General features: G+C 42.2%; 1 protein-coding gene across 1 annotated transcript in view; it reads left to right on the top strand.

Annotated features, from left to right (window-relative positions):
- The window catches only part of syne2b (spectrin repeat containing, nuclear envelope 2b), a 132,382-nt gene that overhangs the window by 62,868 nt on the left and 46,964 nt on the right, over window positions 1-22,550 (top strand). The window contains exons 68-87 of the mRNA XM_069661679.1: window positions 1,591-1,746; window positions 1,967-2,107; window positions 2,346-2,522; window positions 2,807-2,944; window positions 3,065-3,250; window positions 3,351-3,464; window positions 3,553-3,705; window positions 3,811-3,918; window positions 4,040-4,171; window positions 5,666-5,797; window positions 6,388-6,465; window positions 6,814-6,972; window positions 11,974-12,159; window positions 16,652-16,882; window positions 17,475-17,585; window positions 19,129-19,244; window positions 19,454-19,565; window positions 19,794-19,928; window positions 21,712-21,870; window positions 22,054-22,248. Coding sequence (XP_069517780.1) covers window positions 1,591-1,746; window positions 1,967-2,107; window positions 2,346-2,522; window positions 2,807-2,944; window positions 3,065-3,250; window positions 3,351-3,464; window positions 3,553-3,705; window positions 3,811-3,918; window positions 4,040-4,171; window positions 5,666-5,797; window positions 6,388-6,465; window positions 6,814-6,972; window positions 11,974-12,159; window positions 16,652-16,882; window positions 17,475-17,585; window positions 19,129-19,244; window positions 19,454-19,565; window positions 19,794-19,928; window positions 21,712-21,870; window positions 22,054-22,248 — 2,919 coding nt within the window. The remainder of the gene's footprint in view (window positions 1-1,590; window positions 1,747-1,966; window positions 2,108-2,345; window positions 2,523-2,806; window positions 2,945-3,064; window positions 3,251-3,350; window positions 3,465-3,552; window positions 3,706-3,810; window positions 3,919-4,039; window positions 4,172-5,665; window positions 5,798-6,387; window positions 6,466-6,813; window positions 6,973-11,973; window positions 12,160-16,651; window positions 16,883-17,474; window positions 17,586-19,128; window positions 19,245-19,453; window positions 19,566-19,793; window positions 19,929-21,711; window positions 21,871-22,053; window positions 22,249-22,550) is intronic.

Here is a 22,550-nt window from a genome sequence, read left to right as displayed (position 1 = left end):
TATCCTCATTGTATCCTTAACACTAAAACCAAGTCTTAACGCTCAGTTTGAGAAGAAGGAACGTGACAACATCAGTTTAAATAAAGTTTACTTAAAGTAAAATGTCCCCTCTTTCCTTCAATGCCCTCATTTTGCTACAATTTATGAAGTCCTCATTTTTCTTAAAGTGTAATCTCCAAGTTTCGTTCTCTTTGGCGGCACCTATGGTGATAAACGGTAATATGCAGGAGCACACTTCCTAGATATCCAGACAGTGTTGCATGTGTGACGTCCACGGTTGGCTCTGGTTGTAACTCTTGATTTTCCTGGCTGACGGTCGCTTTCCTTTTCAGACTGTTTGCTTCATCTGAGCGTCGAGTTTGTTTCTTTTTCTTTGGATTTTCACTTATTTTTAAAGTTGTATCTGTAGTCATCCATCTTTTCTTTGTTTGTTCAGCCATAGTAGATTACTGTTTACTCGCAACACTTGCACAGAGCGGAAAAGCAGCCGCTTAGTTCCGCCTACCCTCATTGGCAGACCAACCACTGCTGGGTGATGGAAAACACGTCACTAACTGGGCGCCGCTTGTGGTGTGTCGCCACAGACAGCCAGTCTGTAATACTGCAAATGCAAAGGCTTTCATCAGTGGGCCATCGGCTCAATCACCATTGTGTTACCTCATTCGGCGATTGATAGTGACTTAACGGACGTTTATTTACATGAATCACTTTAAATGTACAAAGTTTCCTCACTTTCCTCTAACGTCTTAAAATTCCCAATATATCCTCTGTATTTAAAATGCTTAGTGTCGTCACATTTCGTAAAATTTACATATGTATTTTTCTCCAACATGTCCTCCTTCAACAAAAATGTTTTAAAATTCAAATCGGTCCTCACAAAGATAGACACACAGAACACACACACACACTTTGCACTTGCCGTGTCCCACTCTCTCGTGCAAAGAAACCGTCTCGAGAGGGTTACTCTCTTTCTCCTTTGTATCTCACACACACACACACACACACACACACACATGCACACAAACAAGCTCAATTTCCCATAGTGATAACGGGATGCACCTCCCTCTTCAGCAGAGCATCGGACGTGTTCAGACGCAGGTAGTGTCCTCTGTACTATCTCTCCCATTCGAACAGATTTGCTTATTTAATGTAGGTTTTTATTGTTAAAGCTGAAAGTGTTCACTTCAGCTGCTGTGGAGCTGAATGACTTCGGAGAGGCAGGCTGTGTTTGATGAAAGCAGCACAGGAGAGCAGGCAGTTTGAATGCGTGTGTCTTTCTGCTGCCAGATTTACACTATTCAACTTTAAAAATTACACAGTTAAAATTACATCCTTCATGACAGAAATGGTGCTTGTTTTGACTCGTCTTAGAAAGTTTGGTGTCCCTCAGTGTCTTTTATAACAATCTGCTCAAGTGTTTTCCTGAGGAGGCTTTTTCTCTCTGTGGACAAACAGTCCTTTCAAAGCTGTAAAATAAGTAAATATTGATATTTTTGTATCGCTGCGGAACACAAAGACCCCCCTTTCTCCTTTCTTATGTGGTACTCTGTGTCCTTTTCATTTACACGATGCTTCCCCCTCTGGTTTCAGGAGGTCCACAGCCAGCTGTGTACCCAGAAGGCTCTGCTCCAGCGGATCATGGAGGGCCTGAGGATGAAGTACTCAGACATGTACACTCTGGTCCCCGTCGAGATCGATGGCCAGATGAAGGAGGTCACACAGTCCCTGCAGAAAGTGGAATTAAAGGTAAACAAGATTTTAAACAGCTGACAGAAAGATGAAGAATATTGTTGGTTTTTATATGCAACTTGGATGAGTTGTAGAGTCTTGTTGATGAAATAACTTCAGCTAAATAAATACATTTGGTTGATTTTATGGGTCAGAAACGACGATGGGTCTAGTCTTGTGTAAAGAAACCTTAAAAATCCAACCACTCTAAACTGATGATATTGGATTCATCCGTCAGGTGGGCAAGGCGGTGCAGAGGAGCGGTCCCGTCCACAAGCTGGGGGCAAAGCTGTCAGAGATCCAGGCTGGCCTGAGGTCAGTTCAGAGAAGACTTGAGCAGAGAAACCCGTCTGTGGCTCATGCCAAGGTCATGCAGAAGGTGAGTAGTGACATGCAGGTGATGTGGCTGGATAATGAACCCTCTGAGATCTGTTGAGTTACAGGATAAAATCGCTCTTATTTTGTTAGAATCAGGTAGAAAGTGACAGGTAGAGCCAAACTTTGCTTTAAGATGAGCTCGATTTATTTAAATGAAAATCTTGGAGATTATTACTTTAAAATGTCCTCCCCTACTACAATGTTAACATATTAACGTATGATTTTGTGTCTGTGTTCAGCGCGCATGGGACGAGCTGGACGTGTGGCACTCGTGCGTGGCGGCGCTGGAGGTGGATATGCAGGACTTGGAGAAGCCAGAGGAGGCGCTGAGCCTCACAGAGAGGCTGGTGGAGGTCCAGCAGCTCCACTCCCAGCTGGCCAAGCAGGCGGAGCAGAGGACCACCCTCATCAGCAAGGTCAGGATCAAATCAGCTCCCTTCAGTCTTCTTTTTACTCTTTTAATTCCCTGTTTATGATTTCTGATGCATGATTACAAGCTGCTGTGCAGCCATGTTTGTTGATGTCAAAGTTTGCGTCTGTATTTTTTCAGAACTATGTATTTACCGTAAAATCCAGGATATAAGTTGCACCGGAATATAAGACGCAGTCTGTTTTTGGGGGGTATCCCAGAGGGGAAAAGGTTTTCTATAGCTGATAGCTTATGATGTTTTAAACTAAATATTGTTTGTGTTTCTGTCAGATCCACATGTGGCTTCAGGAGCATCAAGAGATGATCAAGAGCTCTAAGAGCTGGATGTCGGAGGCTCAGAATTGGCTCGCTGCCCCCTGCACGTACACCACCGCTAAATGTCTGAGCAGCCATGTTCAAGCTCTGCAGGTTTGTACCCTCCTGTAGTCTATTACATTCTATAAACACCTGAATGCATCACTGATCACATTCTGCAGGAGAAAGTTGTACATGTAGAAAAAGAAGCTTCGTGTCTGTGTTGCTGTGCAGACGGTGTTGGACGACTCGGCGCAGATCCGAACCACTCTGCAGGGCTTCAGCTCCGTCCTGAAGGAAATGTCACAGGTGTGCGACGTCACAAAGCTCCAGGAACAGCTGACCGAAGCCGATCACGAAGTGGCCAACGTTCAAGACAGCTTCACTGCTCCTCTGTCTCACCTGGAGCACGCTGCTGCCGTGAGTCTTAGATCTCTTAATTCTTGCATTCCAGTTAGCTTATCAGTTTGTAACAGGACGTCTGTAAACGGTCGAATATGTTTGTTTTTTTGTCGACTAGGAGGTGGAAGCCATTGAGAGTGAAGTGAAAAAAATGGAGAACAACGTGGCTGATATTAAGACCTTATTATCGTCACCGGAGACTTTCCCCAGCCCCAGAGAAGAAAGCCTCAAGGTGCTGTGATTGTCTCGATAAGGAACTTTGTCTCCCTTTGTCAACCACAAATATAAAGTTTTTCTGAATGCCCTACTTATGATTACAGGCTGTTGAGAAGAGGATCCAGTTAATGAGGAGAACCGTAGCTGAGATCCAGAAGTGCAAACCAGGTCTGTGTCTTCCAGAGAAGGCTGAGGAGACTCTGACTGTCTTTACTGTCGTGGACCATCTCCAGAATCTGCTGCTGGAACTGGAGAAGGTTAGCCAATCAATCAGTCCGTCAATCAAGCAAGTCGTCAGTCAGTCAGGGAGTTAAACCTGAAGAGGCCTTCACTGACCTTCTGCTTTCTCTCCTTGTTTGCAGAAGGTACCGGCTCTGTTCATCCAGCAGCCTCCGACTCCGGTCCAAGCCAAAGCTCCGTCAACGACCTCTCAGACTAAACTCCTAAAATCCACTTCAAAGGAGGATGAGGTGACTTTTATTTACTCCAAATTAAATGTGTTTTAGAAAGTATTTTTTAATTTGCAGATCAAGAGTCAAAATAAAAGGAATGATGAGTTCACACCTCGCTGTACTTTGTGCTGTATCTCAGACGGAAGAGCAGGGCCTAATCAGGATAGCTCATGTTGAGGAAGACGTACTGAGGAGATCTGGAGCTGCTCTCCTAACTGTGGAGCGGTCCTCACCTGAACAGAGGAAGTCCTGGACACCTGAAAGTGATCAGGTAAGGAAGCCAGGAAGACGACCTTCTTGTGTATCTTCATGCGTTTGAGATTCTGTTTTCAATATTTAATACTCACCTCCTGTAGCCTTGAAAATGACCATGACTACTATTGATACTAACTTGCCTGCTCACCTATTCTGCCGTGTGTTAATAACAAAGTTAAGTGAACGGTTGGAAGTGTTGTGTATTTTCTACTCGTACTAAAACTACTACATTTGTTCTATGACAATTGTCTTGAGTGTGCTTTTAAGACTGGTGCAGATGCTGAGACACTGAGCTGACGGAATTCTCTTAAAGCCACAAACAAAATATTTGATAAAACCATAAAAAGCCAGTTTGATATCAAACTAATGTAGGCATCAATTGACCCTTCGCTAAGCCCCGCCCTTGAACAGCCACTGTCCAATCCTACGTTAGCAACCGTAACTGGGCGCGGGAGGCCTGTCAAGCTTTTAGAACAAGCAGAAATGCATAAACGGTGTGCGTAGGAATCTGCAAGTCTGACAGCAGATATCCTCAATGTTTGGAGGAGGGTGTCTTTATTTTTTAGTTGTAAGAAGCCAAAAGCTCGAGAGGAGAGGTGTCGGACATGGATTAAAAATCGTGGAAGACAGTCACTTTATTTTTCCAGCCCTTGGTTTGTGTCGTTGTTGTGGTTAACTTGTACAGGACTGTTGGGCTTTCCTGTTGTGCCTTTAGGAGATCCAGTGTTTGGATCAAGCTCACGATATGTGAGCGATATCCTGACGCGCTTTAAACAAAATGAAAAGGCAGGATCATTTAGTTTTGCTCGCAAAGGGCTAAAACATATTAGATAAGTTAAATGTAATTATAATATATCGACTTACCCTGCTGTGCAAGAACATTGTTGTTCCTAACAATGAATTGTCAAGACGTGAGCTGCCCGACACTTGCATTGGGACCGGGACCGATTTTTATGTCTTCCTTTTTCTCAACACTCCGCTGACAAATTACACTCTGGATGTAGCTTTCACATGCGCATCGTCGACTATTATTTCCCCTTGGAACATCTCTCAAGGTTATAGTTTAAACGCCATAATATTTACATGCCGGTGCGAAAGCTTGTCAGGCGTAGCAACAGTAACCAAAGGGGGGCGGGACTCAGAGAGGGGTCAATTGTCCCTTAATAAACTGAGACACTTTAGGTGGTGCGTCGGACATGTGTCGATTTGTTTTATTGACGACGTAATTCGTGAAAAATTTGTGAAAATATAACATTTTATTTATTTATTTTGCATTATTCCGACAAATTTTAAAATAACTTATTGGCCTACATTTAATAAGAATGAAATTAGCAGGAAAGTTTTTGAAATATGTTAATTATCAAACAAACACAAAGCCCTCTCTTTCAGAGGTTATGAAGGTAAAGAAAAAATGCAATAGCAACCACCCAGCAGCTCAGTGTCCCAGACGCACCTTTGAGCAAACTCCCCCCGTGTGACTCTGCACATGAGCGTGTTTCCGTGTCAGCAGCGGGAGCATGAAGGCGTGCTCCAGGCTGAAGAAGCCAGAGAGAAAACAGGGAGTGAGGAGCAGAGATTTGAAGAAGGTGGAGGAGGTGTTTTGTGGTGGCTCTGGGATGCTTTCCTTGGCTCTTCTCCAGAGGTAACAAAGACGGAGAGCTGCAGTGGAAAAAAAAACCTCTTTCATGCCCTGTCCATTTCTGTCCAGTTGTTCAATCCTCTTTTTCTACTCGGGAGTTTGTGTGACCCAGGGTCGACTAATCACAGCACGAGGGGGAGGTTTTTACCTCACGGGATGCCGCAAGTTTAAAAAATAAATATTTTTATTTGGAATGGTAAAACACCTGAGATCGTATGACTAATCCTGATGACAAACATCGGAAAAATGTGGCTACAATTTAATTGACATTGTTTGACCTGGGTCACTCTGCTCTCCACATCACTACTGGCCATGCATTCATTCACCTTCCTCATCTCTACTTCCATCTCCCTACTTATATCAGCTTCCATTATAAATTAATATTTCTCTTTAGTCCCTGCTCTTTCCAGTTCTGTATGTTCTACTTTACCTCCCTGCACATCTGTTTTTGGATTTTGTACTTCCTCTAGAGGGCAGTATTGAACAGTGTTTTTTATGTGTGACAGCACTGTAGATGACTTAGCAACATAAGGTATTTTACGCTTGGTGGTGTTTATATAGACTATTTTAATATGTGTCATTGTTGGTGTTAGGAACCAATGGTTTTTGACCCTGAAGAGACTGATGTTGCCACTGGACAAAGGACTGAACAGACTGGAGAAGCCAAAAAGGTAACTGTCAGAAATCATCATTGGCTCCTATTGAACATATTAATTCACAACATTAAAGACAACATAAAAGGTCTGGTGATATTCTCTGTTTTATATATTGTCAAGGAATCCAATCACAAAGCCTAATATATCTATTAAATGTGTAAAACTGCCAATAAGAGCCATTGATGTTTCGTTACAACACAGCAGGTTATTCAAGATAACAACATGTTAATAACATTACGTAATAAAACCTGTAACAGAGTTTCACCGTAACTGAGTGATTGCTGTAACCCTTCAGACTAAATGATCAGTGTATTTAACTGACTGACCTGACTGATCTTCTAACCCTGCTCATGTTTTCTTCAGGATGTTGAGGGCCCCTCTGACACCGCGGAAGCAAGTTCGTCTGAAGCTTTATCAAAACCCGTGGCCACAGTCAGAACTCAGTCACTGCCTGAGAGCATGGTAAACACATCCGCCACCGTAAACGTCTCCAAATCCGAGCCTGCGCCCCAGCAGAGATGTGTAGTCTCCTAGATCTAGAGCTTGAATGAACTTGTAGAACTTTTCTCTTCTTCTCGATCCGAGCTTGAACTTCTAGCTTTTTCTTGAGCCTACGTGTAGAAAGCCCCGCTCTAGAGGCAAGCCTAGACTCCATTTCTTCAAGAATGAGCCATAGACTTAGAATTGTTTCTCTCGAGCCGTTCCAAGGACTTCCATTAATGCAGATCATGGGCCCTAAAACTCTTCTAGAAGCTACTAGAACTTTCAAAGCTTCTAGTACAATCTTTTAGGAGAAACAATGGAACTACCAATTCCTCCAGAACAAATAAACCTAGAGATCACAAGTCTAGAGTTCAATACTTCGTCTCGTATGACTCCAGAAGCAAGTTTTGTTCTCCAACCAAACCATAGAAGTCTTAACTTCGGCTTGAACCAAACCTTGAAAATCAACTGTCCATTCTAGAGCTCCTACTTTCTTCTAGATCCAATCATACAATGCCAATGTCTTCTAGAAACAAAGCGTCCTAAGCTCTACCACTACAAGTTGTTCTCAGCCTTGGACCACCAAATGTGTTCCAGAGTTAAACCTAGATTCCAAGGTTTCATCTAGAATCTTCAAGAACGAGCCTTGAAACCTGTACTTCTTATAGAATAGTGGAACTCCCAAACTTTTACAAATCAAAGTCTGTGGCCATTTTAGCCTCCCGACACTCAAATCTAGAGCTCCATAAGCCAGCTGCAGACCTCTGGATTTTTTCTAGAAGCAATATTTCTTGATACAACCAGACCTCAGAAGTCTTCACTTGTTCTAGAACCAAAACCTAGAACACCAGTTTCCCTAGACAGCTTGATCTGGATCTCCAATTCCTTCTAGAGTCAGCTGTAAACCTCCCAAGTCTACCTTAGAATCCAGTCTTAATTTCTCGGCTTTCTCTATGAACTTCTAGAACATGAGAACTCACTTTTAAAACTTTCTAGAATTCATTTTGGCATTGAATCTCAAAACTCTAATCTTCTGGAGCCAAACCTAGAACAATTTCTTCGACAACTTTTTCTAGAACTCCCAATTTCGTCTAGATTCTATCTAAGGACGTTGAATCTCCTCTAGAATCCAGTCTTAATTTTATGGCTACAATCTTGTAGAGCAAGACCCAGAACTTGCTTTTGACTTTTTCTGGAACCTTTTTTTGACAACCAAACTCAGAACTCTTATCTTCATTTAGAACTAGAACCTAGAGGTCTAGACCTAGTCTAGCACCAAACCTAGACCCCCACCATCTTCTAGAAATGTCTCACTTTCAACCCTCGGTGCATTTACATGGCAGAAAATTCCAGATATTGGTTTTCCCGACAGTTCAGAGCTGTGGGTATTTTGTTTACATTCGATTTTAAATCAGTGTTTTTTTAATGAACTATGGAGACTAGAGTAGAGGATTGAACTAAGTCATGAAATCAAATGTGCCAAAGATGTACTTTTAAAAAGTATTAGTGTGTTTACATGAAGGACTGCTGAGCTCGACTACTCTCAGAGTAATTCTGCCTATTCTTTGACACGTGCGCACCACTGAGAGGTGGCTCAAGATGACACGGCACATTATTTGCAACCACGCGAGAAGTGGCTGTCAGGGTGGTGGATTGTATTTTACAGACTGATGGTATTTAGCATGTGAGGTGGATGGTGTTTAACAGTCTGATCTGTAATAAGCTTCTGCATGGACCTTAATTCTGATGGGTTAATATGTTTTTATAAAAGGCAGAAACAAAGTGTACCAATAGACGTGTTATGTGAACCATGTTTTTTTTTGTATCATATAAGGAATGGTGATTTAGATTTGATTGTCGACCTTTCATGTGCTGTCTGAGCTCTTCTGCTGGCATAAACAGAGTACACATGTTAGAATACTCCTGTTTGCTTGCTTATATGCATCTGCAATTTGTATTTCCATAAGCTGAACATGATAATTGATTGTTGTTTACAAAGTTGATTGATTAACTGATAAAATGATTACTTCGATCGCTGCCTGGCTCAATGGCGTATTCACTTTCCCTATAATGGAGTTTTATATTGTAGAACATGATCTTTACCAAGATGACTGTTGACCATGAAAATGCACTGGTTTGACATGATTACTGATTAACACGCTACTGTTGGCAGGTGAAAACCACGTAACTCCAAATTTTACTTCATTAGTTAATCAAAAATCATGTTACTTTTTTTCACAGCTTATTTATGATGTCGTCAATATCAATTATAGAACAGTCATAATATCCAATAAGCTGCCATTTTTGGAGATACAAGGTTTTCACCTGCAGGCAGCAGTACTGAGATGTCTTACGTTACATGGCATGTGCTGTACTTGTACCTTGTTCCACTTGTGTCTTTCCATTCTGTCTACATATCCAAACATGAGCACAAATACAAATAAACCCACGACAGTGATCCACTCCTCCGTCTCTCTTTCTCTGTGTCAGGAGCTCATGGAGGGACAGAGGGGGCTTGCATGGAGGGGGGATGATCCAGAGGGGCTGAAGACACATACAGTATATACACAGAGCACACACACAGACAGACCTGCAGGCCAAGGTCACACCTGCTCTAAATGCACTTACAAATGTTTCATGTAGACGTAGTAAGGGACAAAGATCTGAAAGAAAACAGGTGCACAGTGATATGTGGTCAAAGCATAATTCTGCAAACGCCTGGAGAATTCCCGTCCTCCAGAAACAGCAGCAACCGCAGCCACAATACACACACATGCTAAGCTAGCTGTAACAAACCAATGAGAGACTGAGCTGTCTTTGTAGGCCAAAGATAGCTTTAAAAAAAACTCCCTCACCACCCAGACTCAGCATGATACACAGTCTTAAATGCACCATCCTCCTCCTAACCCTCTAACAGTGCAGGAGTGGATGCAGAGTTGAGGCCTGGTTGCACAAAAATAACTGACTGATGGATTGAGTTGAAACTGCTGTTAAGTTACAGGATAACAAAGGTTTACTGGTGTGTGACTGATTTAACGTTTGACCTATAAAACAGAGACTGCACTGGTAAATACCCTGTTATTCCTCTTGATTTACCTTAATGCAGTTCTTCATATTTGTATTTACAGTTGTAAATGTGGTTTTATATAGACCCTATGAAGTGATGTAGCAAGAAGGCCAAATTTAAAAAATCAGCATTTTGTTGCCTGAGTGTTTTCAGTTTTCACTTCACTTAGTTTTAGATTTTTAGTTTATCCCCTTATATAAATGTATACTCTCATTCTAGTAGTCCTCATAATACAGATTGATATTGAATTTAAACACAGATACATGTATTTACTTTAAGTTCTGTTGTCTAAATGTTTTATTGAAACTACATCGTGAGACAAAGAACAAATAAGTCTACATGTAGATTTTTCACAAAGAGAAATCAACACATACCTACTTAAAGACCAGGTAATGTTTAAGACAGATAAAATGCTCTGCTTGAAATAGTAAATTATGTCTATTCAGTTTTTCTGCAAAATATGTTTAATTAGCTTGTAAAAATCCTCCCGAAACATCTCCTCCTTCTCCCTTATTAAAAATTCCCCAATCTTCATAGGCCCCGCCCACTATGCAAATTTTCACCCGCCCCCTCCGTCGTGAAAACAAAACACGTCAACGTTTAGCGGCAACTTGTTGAAACTTAGCTAGCTTGAAATGTAGTAATTAGTAGTAGTAATGTTAACCTTAGTAGTCAGTAGTGCGTTTACAAACATCACGATGACGGTTACAGCTGGCTTGCACATCTCTGAAGTGGTTGCCATAGGTTACACATAATGATATGCATAGCGTCGCCCCGTCCATTAACCGGATTGGCTCCTTATGCCAATCTGAAAGCGTGTTGTTCAACCTGTCCTTGGTACACTGCAGTTTTAAAGCAGACAGGCCCAGCCATGGAGATGACTGCTGATGTTTTGTAGCACATGAAGAACACCACATGGAGATGTTTACAAGGTTAAACACTTGATTTTCACTGGAGGGGGTCTTTAACTTCAATCCTGTCCCGTCCCATCACATAGATCCCTTCCATGTGCAAATAAAATTACTCATTACTCTGAACTATTAAAGGTCTCTGGGTGTCAAACTATTAGTTTACTTCAAGTTTGACCTGTTAAAAAACAAGCTGCATTCCATAACACAAAAAAGGGAGAGGCCAAATTATTTCCACGGCATGATTTAGTATTTGAAAGGTACAATCGTTTAATCTTTGTACAAACAATACAGTCATCCTTTCATCAAAAATAACAAGTCGAAGGCTTTGCATCGGCCTGAGTGACATCAAAGCCACACCACACAAAGCCGCTTGTGTTGACTCTTGGTGTTCACCTCTTGTTAAGGCTGCTTTAAATCATCAGAGCTCAGCCATGACTGAAAAGATGTTTCAACTTGCAACATTTAAAATGCTCATAACTCACTTTAAAGTTAAAGCAGAGGTCAAAAAACTATAGAAGAAGAAGAAGAGACCAAAGGAAAATAACTGCGATAGATGAGGTTCGGATAAGAATATAAGATCAGATGATTGACAGCTAACAAGCTGTAACAGTAACAGTTTAAGGAGGAAGTGTTTGTGTTCAGTGTTTACTGCTCACTCAGCTCGTCCGGCCCTCTGTCTCAGCTCCACCCCTGCAGCCTGAGGCCTCTTCTCTCTCTCTGTCATTCTCTCTCATGTGATAAAGAATCGCTGTCACTGGAGCCCTGCCGCCGCTCCAGGAAGTGGTTTCTGCCACAGGTGGGTGGAGCAGAGAGGAACAGAAAGAGAGCGAGAGAGAAAGAGAGATAACCAGGCAGGGGAAAGAGACTGAAAGTGGTGCTGTTAGAAGTAGAATGAGAGGTCAGAATGACCTATTAGGATCAATATTAGAGCTACAACCTGCTCAGGTGGAGTCAACTTAAAGCTACAGTGGGCCTAGTTTAGCTCCCTCTCCCCCTTTTTCCTCTCTTCCTGCGACCCTGGAGCAGAGAGGCTCAGCCAGGTGTGTTGTGTTTGTGTCCCAGGCACCGGAGGAGCCCGTGCGAGCCGGGCCCCGCCCCGCTGAAGGTGTCCTCCATGTGTGCCAGGAGAGGGTCGGCCAGCTGGAGCTGTGGCTGCAGAAAGCCCAGAGGAGCCTGGTAGCCTCCGGAGCTGCTGCTGGATCGTCGACCATGCAGGGCAGCGTGGAGCAGCAACTCCTCACCTGTCAGGTAAGCTCCGCCCAGGTCACTCCCACTGCGTCTAGATATCTACAGTAGGTGTAAAAAGGAGGTTACAAAGTGAGTATTTTAAGATATCTCGGTTATTTATAGCTGCTGTTTCAACTTCAAAAGCATAGAAAAAGGCACATAGATTTACTTTTGTTTCAGGTAATCTTTGAACTTTTTCCCGTTAATGTTCTCCTCAGAAAGACTAACAACCACTTTGCACAGCATGTGAGTGTCTGAAATAATGAATAAATGGTGTTAAATTAATGTAAATACTTTATGTAGCTTAGATTTTGTCAACCAAATGCAGGTGAAATTTATGCTCGACGTGAAAAGTGGCCAAATTAATGTTCCTGGGTTATTATTTTCACTATAAAATAAATGTTTGCTTTCATGTAGTTGGACAAAATAGTTATATAGGCTACATTTGCTACAATAGGAAGCTATTTCTAGAATAATATCCTCTAATGATGTGGTTCTCAACTGGTGGGTCGGGACCCAAAAGTGGGTCGCGGAGCTGTTTTCAGTGGGTTGGGGATGTGAAAAAAAATAAGAAAAACAATGATGTGGCAAAAAGTGTGTTCTGCGCTTTTATTTTGAAGGGCAGGTTTCCTATGACATGCCTGCAGTAGTAGTGTAGTTTATTCACACTACATGAATCCGCTGATTGGATAATCCCGGTTACAGTTACATTTACATTCTTGGAACTTGATGAGCCTAACAGTAGTTACATTTATGTTGCACTTTTTTAGTTAATTTCTGTGGAAAAACGGCTGCTGACTGAATGAATTGAGTATTATCCTCTTATGTGCTGCCACCATTACACTGTTGTGTTTTGTGATGTTGACATACTGTGGTGCTTCATTCAGATCCAAACTGTAATATTTTTCATTAAATAAATTTGCGGGTGGTGGCGGGTCCTGACACAGAACAAGTGGAGAACCACGGCTCTCATGCAGGGTCTCTGCACCTTTTTGGCTCACATAATAACATTGGTGAACATTGTCATTATCGTGTAGAAACAGGTGAGGGCCTTCGCAAAGCTGTTGCAACAGACTTAAAAGAACACAAAAACAGACCAAAAGTGCACTGAAGTATGTTAGCAATGTGTCCACACTCTGCTAGCCTGTTGTAGTGTTAAACTATAGTTTATTTCTTTCAGGCTGCAGTAACAGAAGTTTGTTATGAACCTGCAGCTTAAACAATTCATCAAGAGGATTTTCAAAAGAAGACGATAAGACAGTGTTTGATTGACAGCTGATCTCTGGGAAAAAGCACTTGAACCAACAATAATAATCTTCCTTCCCACAGTCACATGCAGTTAACCTTAAACAAGGCTTAAGGAGCGCTGGTCTGGCTCAGACTGCTGGTCTGCCGATCGCTACATTTCCTGTCTCTCCTCAGCTGAAGAAAAAAGATCAAAAATTAAACAAGGCTTAAATACAAACAGACAAACAGAGTTACAAACATACTTTAAACACAGCACATGTCGTCCCAAAGCATAACCCTGCTTGTCCAGTCAGCTAAGAATAGTAACAACCATAGGCCACCGGTCAAGTCGTGGGACCTTCCAGACATTTGCACAATGTGGCTTCTCGAGCAAATTACTACGACCAAAATGATTTCCCCTTTTTCAAATCCTGCAACATCTTCGCTCCTAATGATGCAAATGTAAGAAGCAACAGGCTGAGGTTGTTTTAGCATCTAAGAGGTTCGTATTTCCCTCCACTGCTGGTTTGTTGCCGTCTCCTGTATGTTGTTCAGACACCTCTGGTTCATCAGCAAGGAATGTTGTATTTTAGTGTCTGTCTTGTTTGTAGTTTCCTTTAGCAGAGGGTGTCATCAATTTGGCTTATAGGTAAATGATCTGTTTGTTTCTGCCTCCTCAGAGCTGATAAAACCGACAGTCTAACATCCCAACTACTGTTGAATATCTATAAATCACTATTTTCAGACGACCTATAAATAAAAACTCTAAATTGTGGGCAAAGTATTTACACTGAATGATATCTACATGTAGTTCCTGGCTGTAAGTAACTTCCTGGTTCTCAGGTCACAACCCTCTCAGGTGAGTCTCACTGATCAGAGTTCAACAACTGTCGCCTGCTCTGACTTTATCACCTCTTAAGTTTGCTTTATGCTGCTTGTAAAAGACGCGTCTGTTGCTGGACGAAGTGAAAGTCACCTCACTAAACATTAACCTAAATTGTTCCTGCTTATCAAACATCAAACGTCATTACTTCTTTTCTAATCCGCAGCACTTGTCTCGCTCTTTATGACGGTTTATACAGTAAGGCTCGGGTTACATGTGTAATATCTCTTTGTGCAACGATCAGCCAACAAACAGTGTAACAGAGGCAGCTGCAGGTGTTTGTGTTGAAGGCGGGGAGCGAGCTGGCACAGATCAGGATGGGAGGTTCACTGGGTTCTTAGGTATTTAGTTTAGCTTGATACAGAAGAATTTTATCAACACATAAAAGAACAATTAAATATTCATCTGTTAGCTATACAGCTAATCCTGTTCAGCGTTGCGTGGGGGGGGCTATCCCAGCTGTCAGCGCATGCACGGGGAGAACATGCAAAGTCCATACAGAAAGGCCCACTAGTCTGAACCGGGATTCAAACCTTCTAGCTGTAAGGCAACAGCTCGCCAGCAGCGCTAACCACTGTGCCAACATGCAGCCCTTCAATATTGACTTAATAAAAAATGAAATGTCCAATTTTCGAGACATTGAGTGGGCTGCACAGCGGTGCAATGGTTAGCGCTGTCGCCACACATCCCAGTTTGTACGTCGGGGGTGTTTCTGTGTGGAGTTTGCATGTTTTGTGGTTGAGCAGAGCGCTTCCACCTACAATCCAAAGACATGCTCGTTTTTATTCATTGGTGACTCTAAATTGCCCGTAGGTGTGAATGTGAGCGTGAAAAGGTTATCTGTCTCTATGACTGGCGATCAGTCCAGGGTGTACCCAGCCTCTCGCCCAGTGACATCTGCATAACCCCCAACAGGATAAGTGGTATAGCTAATGGATGGATGGAGACATGAGGTATTAAAGGGGCAGTGATGATTTGCAAAACCTTTAGTTTTTTATTTTCAACACTGTTTCTGTAAGTTAATTTGTAGTTGAAAGTAGGAAATTGTGACTGTGACTGTGACCGATTATAAGTATACAAGGAGGCCGATAACCAATATTTGGAGCCGATATTCATTTGCAGTGAAAGTGAAAATATTGGCGTCAAAATTTTAAATAATACAAACTCCAACACTTAACTTTGTTTAAATGCCTTTAAGCATATGTTTATTAAACAAACAAACAAAAAGTGCAGGGAGTTCCCAGGGTCAGCAGCATGTCTTATAAAGTTAACTGAAAATTTAAATAAATAAATAAATAACTTCCTGAAGTTTTATAAAGTAAATAAAACAAAGAAATGAACTTTTTCTCCTCTCCGCCGTGTGTGTGAGCACTCTGCATGCACAGCTTTCACTGCTGATTGGCTGTTACCCGTGCCATGGCTCTGCGTGTAACCAATCAGTGCTGTGGGTGGGACAATGCTGGAGACAGAGTAGTGACTGCAGACAGAGAGGCGCGGCTGCATCAGAGCCAAAATAACCCAGTTTTAAATTGATCTCTTATCGGCCGCCGGATTAAAAAAAAAGGCCGATGCCCATATGCGTCAAAATGCTGAATATTGGCGCCGATAATCGGCCCGGCCGATAATCGTCTATCCCTACAAGAAATTCCCTTCAGAATGTAGTAGTTTGTACACACAAAAAAAAGGATGAAATGCGCCTCCAATGTATTTGTGAATTGAGTCCATATTGAGTTGAATGGTTACCTGCTGTTCACTAAAACTTACTTTAAGTCTTAAAGTTGTTGTCTTACCTGCCAAAATTCCAATTTAAGAGCTTTTACCAGGTGGAATTTTTAAAGCATCCAACTATCAGTTCATCTGCCTCTGACATCTAGTTCAGGAAAAATAAAGTTAATTATGGAAATACTCATGCAAAGCAGACATGCCACAGAACAGTACCTGTAAGTCAAATCAGCTCGAATACAAGTTCTAATAAGTTTATGTGACGGTCTGTGCTCTGTGCTGTAACAGCTCTCAGTCATCACAGTCCCGCCCTCACGGGCTGCATTACTACGTCTTCATTCAAAGCTTCAGCAGGTGTTCTCCTCCCAGGATTCTCTCTGCTCGCTCCCAGAGTGTTACTCGAGCCTCCATTAAAGGTTCAGAGGTCACACGCATCCCATAGTCACATGTCACATTTGAATGAAGCTTTGTGGGTAAACAAACAGCAACGGATGGGACCTAGTTTTCCATTCAAATTTACTGAAGAGGCGCCTCATTCACGACCCAGATCAACATTCTGTGTGAACCTTTGTGCTGCAGCTGACCTCAGAAGCACAAGCACAAAGAGTCAAGCTAAAGGTGTCAAAGATAAAACCAGGTAGATATTGTTAAAAAGGGGTTTGTGTGTGCGTTGACGTGCAGGAGATGTTCCTGGAGATCGAGCAGAAGGTCGCCAGCCTCTCAGAGCTCGGCCCGGCCTCCGACCAGCAGCAGCAGCAGCAGGATGAAGCGGGAGCTGCGGGATCGCAGCAGGAGGCGGCTGAGCTGCTCTCCTCCAAACTGGAGCTGCTGAAGGCCAACCTGGTGTGTTTCCAACAGCTGCTGCAGGACAGGCAGGGAGAGGAGAGAGTCACTGCGCACAAAGAAACACAGGTACATACATCTGTATCTATCTAAGATCTTTCCCTCCAAATTTTTCTCTCTGATTTTATTTCTATCTGGATTACAAGAGTAAAAAAGACATTGAGGTGGTTGTTTCAGCCGCCGGCAGCAGAGCAGAAGCTGCACATGCGGCGAAGTCACTCCCTGATAATTATTAACACGTTTGCAAATAAACCATTACACTCTCACAGGCAGCTCTTTAGTGGCTTCTCTCTCAGCGTGGAAGCAGGTCTGTTTGGTTTCATTCCTGCAGGCGAGAAGCAGAACTGTTCTCACGTCGTTTGAGGTCACAAGTCTTAAATAAGCAAATTGCGATTCAAATCGTTAAATTTAAATGCTGAACTTTCAAAGCCCAGGTCTTTGCTGTCTTTTAAATCAAAGGTCAAGCACGTCAAGTCTAAGAGCAGTCAAGTCCAAAGTCTACTTTTTTTTTAATGGAGTCACAGGTCAGCTTATCTTCTAGGTGGTATATCATAATTGCTAATATTTCTAGCAGATTCTGCTTCATACAGTGATGGAAACGATGATGAGCTGTGAACTACAATTTACACTGTTCCTGTTTCCCCTCCCCGTGTCTCCTCAGAAGTCTGCCTCTCAGCCAGAGTCCACGTTGCGGCGCAGGAGCAGCGTTCAGGAGATCTTCTCCTCACCGAAGAACAAACTCCTCAGGCAGAGCAGCCTGCAGCATCAGAAGGTACCAGGCTGTATAATGTGAAGGATCATCAGCCACCATGAAGCTTCATCAGACAGTGAAACACAGAGCTCTGGAGTACTCAGACTTTAAATCATGTCAGGTGTAGTGGTGCTAGTTGTAGCTTCTTTTTCACTTTTACTTTATATATTTATTCCTCGATGATCTGGACTCATTTAGAAGCTAAGTACAAATTCATATAGTCTATGCATGCATGTGCGTAGGGATTTAACACTCGGTCTACCAGAATTCTGAAACTACTAGAATGACCATAGCAGTCATTTTGACTGCTCAGACATTATTTGCATATAATTTGGATAATCAATAAAAAGATCTAAGAATAAATTGATGGAATAGGTAAAAAACACATCAGGACACAAAATGAAAATGATCACCATTATTTATCTGTCATGTGTCTGGAGCGAAGTTCATTTGCGAGTCGCATTATGAAGATCCTCCGTGACATCATCTCATTGGTGCATTTCTTGAACAGGATGTTGAACATGTTGTCATTTTGCCTCTCTTGGGTTTTGAGTGAAGCTATAGCTAGATTTTAGCTTCACAGAGCATAAAAAACAAAACAAACAATAGAGCAGGAGAAAGAGCGGGAAAATGTAGCAAATAGTGAAATTTGACACCCCTTGTAAAAAGCACGCAGTCAATTTGACTGCTATGGTCATTCGAGGTAGTAATACTCAGATCTCTTTTGTGTTTTGAAATTGTGATGATAAAACAATGTTAGAATAAAATATACACACATTTGGGAAAAGTCAGGGGTCCTATTGGTACATAGGTTTTATTTACACAAAGTTATGACGTTGCAAATTTTGAAAGCAGTCAAAATGACTGCCTTGGTAGTTCGAGTGTTAAAGGGGCAGGGGTTAAACCATAAAACTACCACAAAGTCTCTGTCGTCACACCAGCATTCATAATGAAACACTTCTCAAAACCTGCCTGATTCTTGGAGGAGACCCCAGATTTGTCCTGGTTAAAAGAAATTAATTCATTGTTTAATTGTTAGGAACAGTTCAGTCACATTAGATCAATGTTGTCCGGACAGTAAGAAGTAATTTAATGACGCGTAAAGAGATTTCTCGTATGTACAAGAGCATCACTAAATACCCGCCTAACATTCTCGCTTGACCAGGTGGAAGAGGTTCTTACGGTATATCAAATTATTTGAGCTGGAAGTGAAAAAATAGACCTTTGCTAAGTGGCATTCATATTAGGATATTATGACTTAAATAGGTGCTTAGTTTTGATCGGCTTTCCCATGCCAGAGTGAGAGTGGCGCCACTTCGCACAGAGCCTCTGATATGAATGACAAACACACCCCCGTCAGAGCCACGCCCAACGCTGTCGGGTTTACCACAAAAATCCTACCCTGCAGCAAACGCCCCAAAGCCTGTCTGATGACAAATAAGGGTTGATGAACAATAGTAATAGCCTGATACACCAGCCGGGAGTCCACTTATTGAGGCAGAGGTCAAAAGGTCATAAGCGGTCCATACATCTGTACGCCTTGTTGTTGTTGTTTGTGGTGCAGGAGTTGGAGCAGGAGCTGACTGAACAGAGAGGCCTGACTCAGGCCATCGCCAGGCAGGGCAGCAGAGCTCGACTCCACAGCCAGGACCCAGAGGACCACAGCCAGCTGTCACCATGGTAACACATTACTCTGTTTTATTAGAAGGTGTATTTGTTTTAGTGGTTTTGCACTCAATTCAATATCATTTTATGGTTATTAAGCTTTGGAAAGAAAACTGAAGACATAATATACAAAAAGATTTGTGCAGCCAGAAAAGAAAATAGTAGAAAGACAGAAAAATGAGGAGAAATGAAGTGTTCATTTTCAGCCTCTTCTCTCCCTGCAGGTCGCCTCCTGCTGAGCCTGATGTGGACGAGGACTCTGCTCACAAGAAGTGGGATCGTCTTCACAGCCGGCTGCTGTCTGTGGAGGAGAGCTGGCTGCTCCCTCCCTCTGAGGTAAGGCCTGCATCGTGAGGCCTGAAGGGCTCGATTATCACTTTCAAAATCTGAAAAAGAGAAGAGAAATCGTTGTTCTCTCCATGCTTGGTTATCACCCTCTTTGAGCAGAAGGCATTTTGTCTCTCTTTGGAGTTCTGGGGCCTCCTGCAGGGCCTGATGGGAGTCGTCCGTCTCTTCCTGTCTTCTTGTCTTTGAATCCCTTTCTCTCTCTCTCTCTCTCTGAAGGTGTCACACTCATCAGTGAGGCGTGGTGATGGAACAGCAGGAAGTCTGATTGACACACGAACCCTGAAAGAGCTCCAAACCCACATCAGCCATCTGAGAGAGCTGGGACATACAGCCACAGAGCATCAGAATGAGGTAAGGGGTCTTTATCGTGGCTGTTCATCAGAAATTATGTGTGTTATTACAAATGACTCCTGAAGAGTTGCTGGGTTTACACTGTAGACCAGAGGTTCACAACCTGAGGGTCAGGAGTCCTTAAGGGGTCATGAGACAAATCTGAGGGGTTCTGGAAGACAGGAATCTGAAATGTGTAACCCTTTAGATTTTCATCTAATCAATGATACCGATATCAATGCCAATACAGATACAGATTCCGATACCGAAACTGGTTCAGATACGGGTAACACTACTGATACTGATACCCATACTGATAAAGATTATAATACCAATATCAATACCAATGCCAATACTGGTTCAGATACTGATACCCATACTGATAAAGAAGGATGCCATTACTGGTTCAGATACCAATAACACTACTGATACTGATACCGATACTGATACAGGTCCAGATACCGATATCAATAACACTACCGATATTGATGCTGGTCTGATACAGATTCAGATACCGATATCAATACCAATGCCAATACTGGTTCAGATACTGATACCACTGCCGATACTGATACCCATACTGATAAAGATATCAATAAGGATGCCAATACTGGTTTAGATACCAATACCACTACCGATACTGATACCTATACTGATACTGATTCAGATTCAGATGCTGATACTGATATCCATACTGATTTAGATTCAGATACCGATATGAAGACCAATGCCATTAATGGTTCAGATGCCGATACAACTACCAATTTCAACACTGATACCCATACCGATACAGATTCAGATACCAATATCAATACAGATACCAATACTAATGCTGATACATTGGCTTTGGAAATCGGCCAATATCAAGAACTGACCTGATATCTGTGCTAAACATAAGCTGTAAGCTTCACTGTGTGGAAGAGACATTATGTCTGAGGCAATGTCATCAACATTGCTCTCCTGTACAATAAAATGTAACAACTTTGCAGCTGTTATAAGTAGCTGTACAACTTGTTTGCAAAGCAGGCGTGAAATACCTCTAAAAAGCTGAGATGTCCAGCTGCATGCACAGAGGCAAAAGGGCAACATGGCGTGCTGCTGAAGCATGACGTAGTACATGCAGATGTCAAGAAAGAAATGAATATAATAGATCAGCCCAGGATTGCACCCATTGTCACCAATACTCGATCCAGCTATTGTGTCAGTATCGATTTTCAATACCAGTATGTGATCAGTGCATCCTGACAATATATGACAACGGCAATAACATGTATTTTCCTCATTAATTAGCTCATTTTATATAGAACTGAATAAAGAATAAGTGAAAAAAAGGAAACTTGATTCAGCTTTATTTAACACTCGGATGAAAGCAAGAAAAGTATGTGAAGTAAAGGATGACAGGTTTTGCTTCTCATATTTGAGCATCAAAACAAAAAACACAACTGAGTCTAGTCTTTCTCGATCAAAATCTGAAGCACATTTCTGTTTGTTTGAAATCTGACATTAAATGAAACTCAGTCTGACTTCGCTCAGAAGGAATCACCAGTGGGTTTTTTTTTGCATCGTTCGCCACAGGACGCACATTTTCACATCACACTTCACATAAAGAAAAGCAGTAAGAGCACAGAGATGGTTCACTGTTGAAGAGGTGTCGCTCCTCCTTAAGCGCCACAGCAGATGTCTGCCTCCTCCTCCTCCTGATTCTTTTGTTCTGCCTCAATAAGTACTCGCTTAGTAGAATTTTGTCTCCACTGTTTAAAATGTCATTTTGCATTAATAGTTTGACTAACCTCTCCGACTCCAGGCCTCCTCTGAGGACGGCTCCGATCAGACGCTGGAAGAGGGTTTGTTTCAGGTTCTGTATGGAGCATCCCTGTCCCTGTCCTCCATCAACAACCTGCTGCACTCACCTGCTGGGACGACACAGGAAGAAGACACACAGCTGAGGATGCTGCAGCTGCAGGTGGGACTCAACATTTTGTTTTGGCCTCATAATAACGATTTAGGGAAGGCAGTGAAATTTGGGGAAGATGATAAAAACGACTCGAGCCGTTCAAAAGAATCAGATCATTCGTAAACATCAATAGGTACTTTCATGCAAGTTAAACGTCAATACTTTCAACAATCATCTGAATTTTCTTTTCAGAGTCTGTCAGCAGAGCTGGATACCCTCGGCAGCGAGCTGGCCTCTCAGGGGTCAAAGGTCGTCAGAATCCTGGGGTCAGATCGCGGTCAGCAGTGTGTAGATGATGTGTGTAGAGTCCTTCCTGTGGTCCGGGCTGCACTGAGCAGCCGAGAGAAGCAGCTCAGACACCTGCAGGAGGAGACGGCAAAGCAACAGGTCGGACATCATCATTATCTCGTATTCACAGCACAAGAGGAAACAAAAACACAGTCATGTATATGTTATTATAAGTTTATAGATATGTAAATATTTTATATCATTCTTATGTCTTAACTTTATAAGTGTCTCTGATCTGTGTGAGTTGCCCTTCTGTCTTTTGTGGCTGTTTTATCCTTTATTCACCCCCTCTAAATGAATATCTTTTACCTACTTTATCTAACATATTCATGATAATGACCCTTGTTTTTTTATTGAAGAACCAGTGTTCTGTTTGACCAACAGATACAACTAAATGAGTT

Source organism: Semicossyphus pulcher, unplaced genomic scaffold, assembly GCF_022749685.1.
Source record: "Semicossyphus pulcher isolate SPU_LCO1_2020_fin unplaced genomic scaffold, fSemPul1.0.p SCAF_14, whole genome shotgun sequence".
NCBI lineage: Eukaryota > Metazoa > Chordata > Actinopteri > Labriformes > Labridae > Semicossyphus > Semicossyphus pulcher.
Note: the sequence above shows the minus strand (reverse complement) of the source record. Positions and strands in the feature narration are given on the sequence as shown.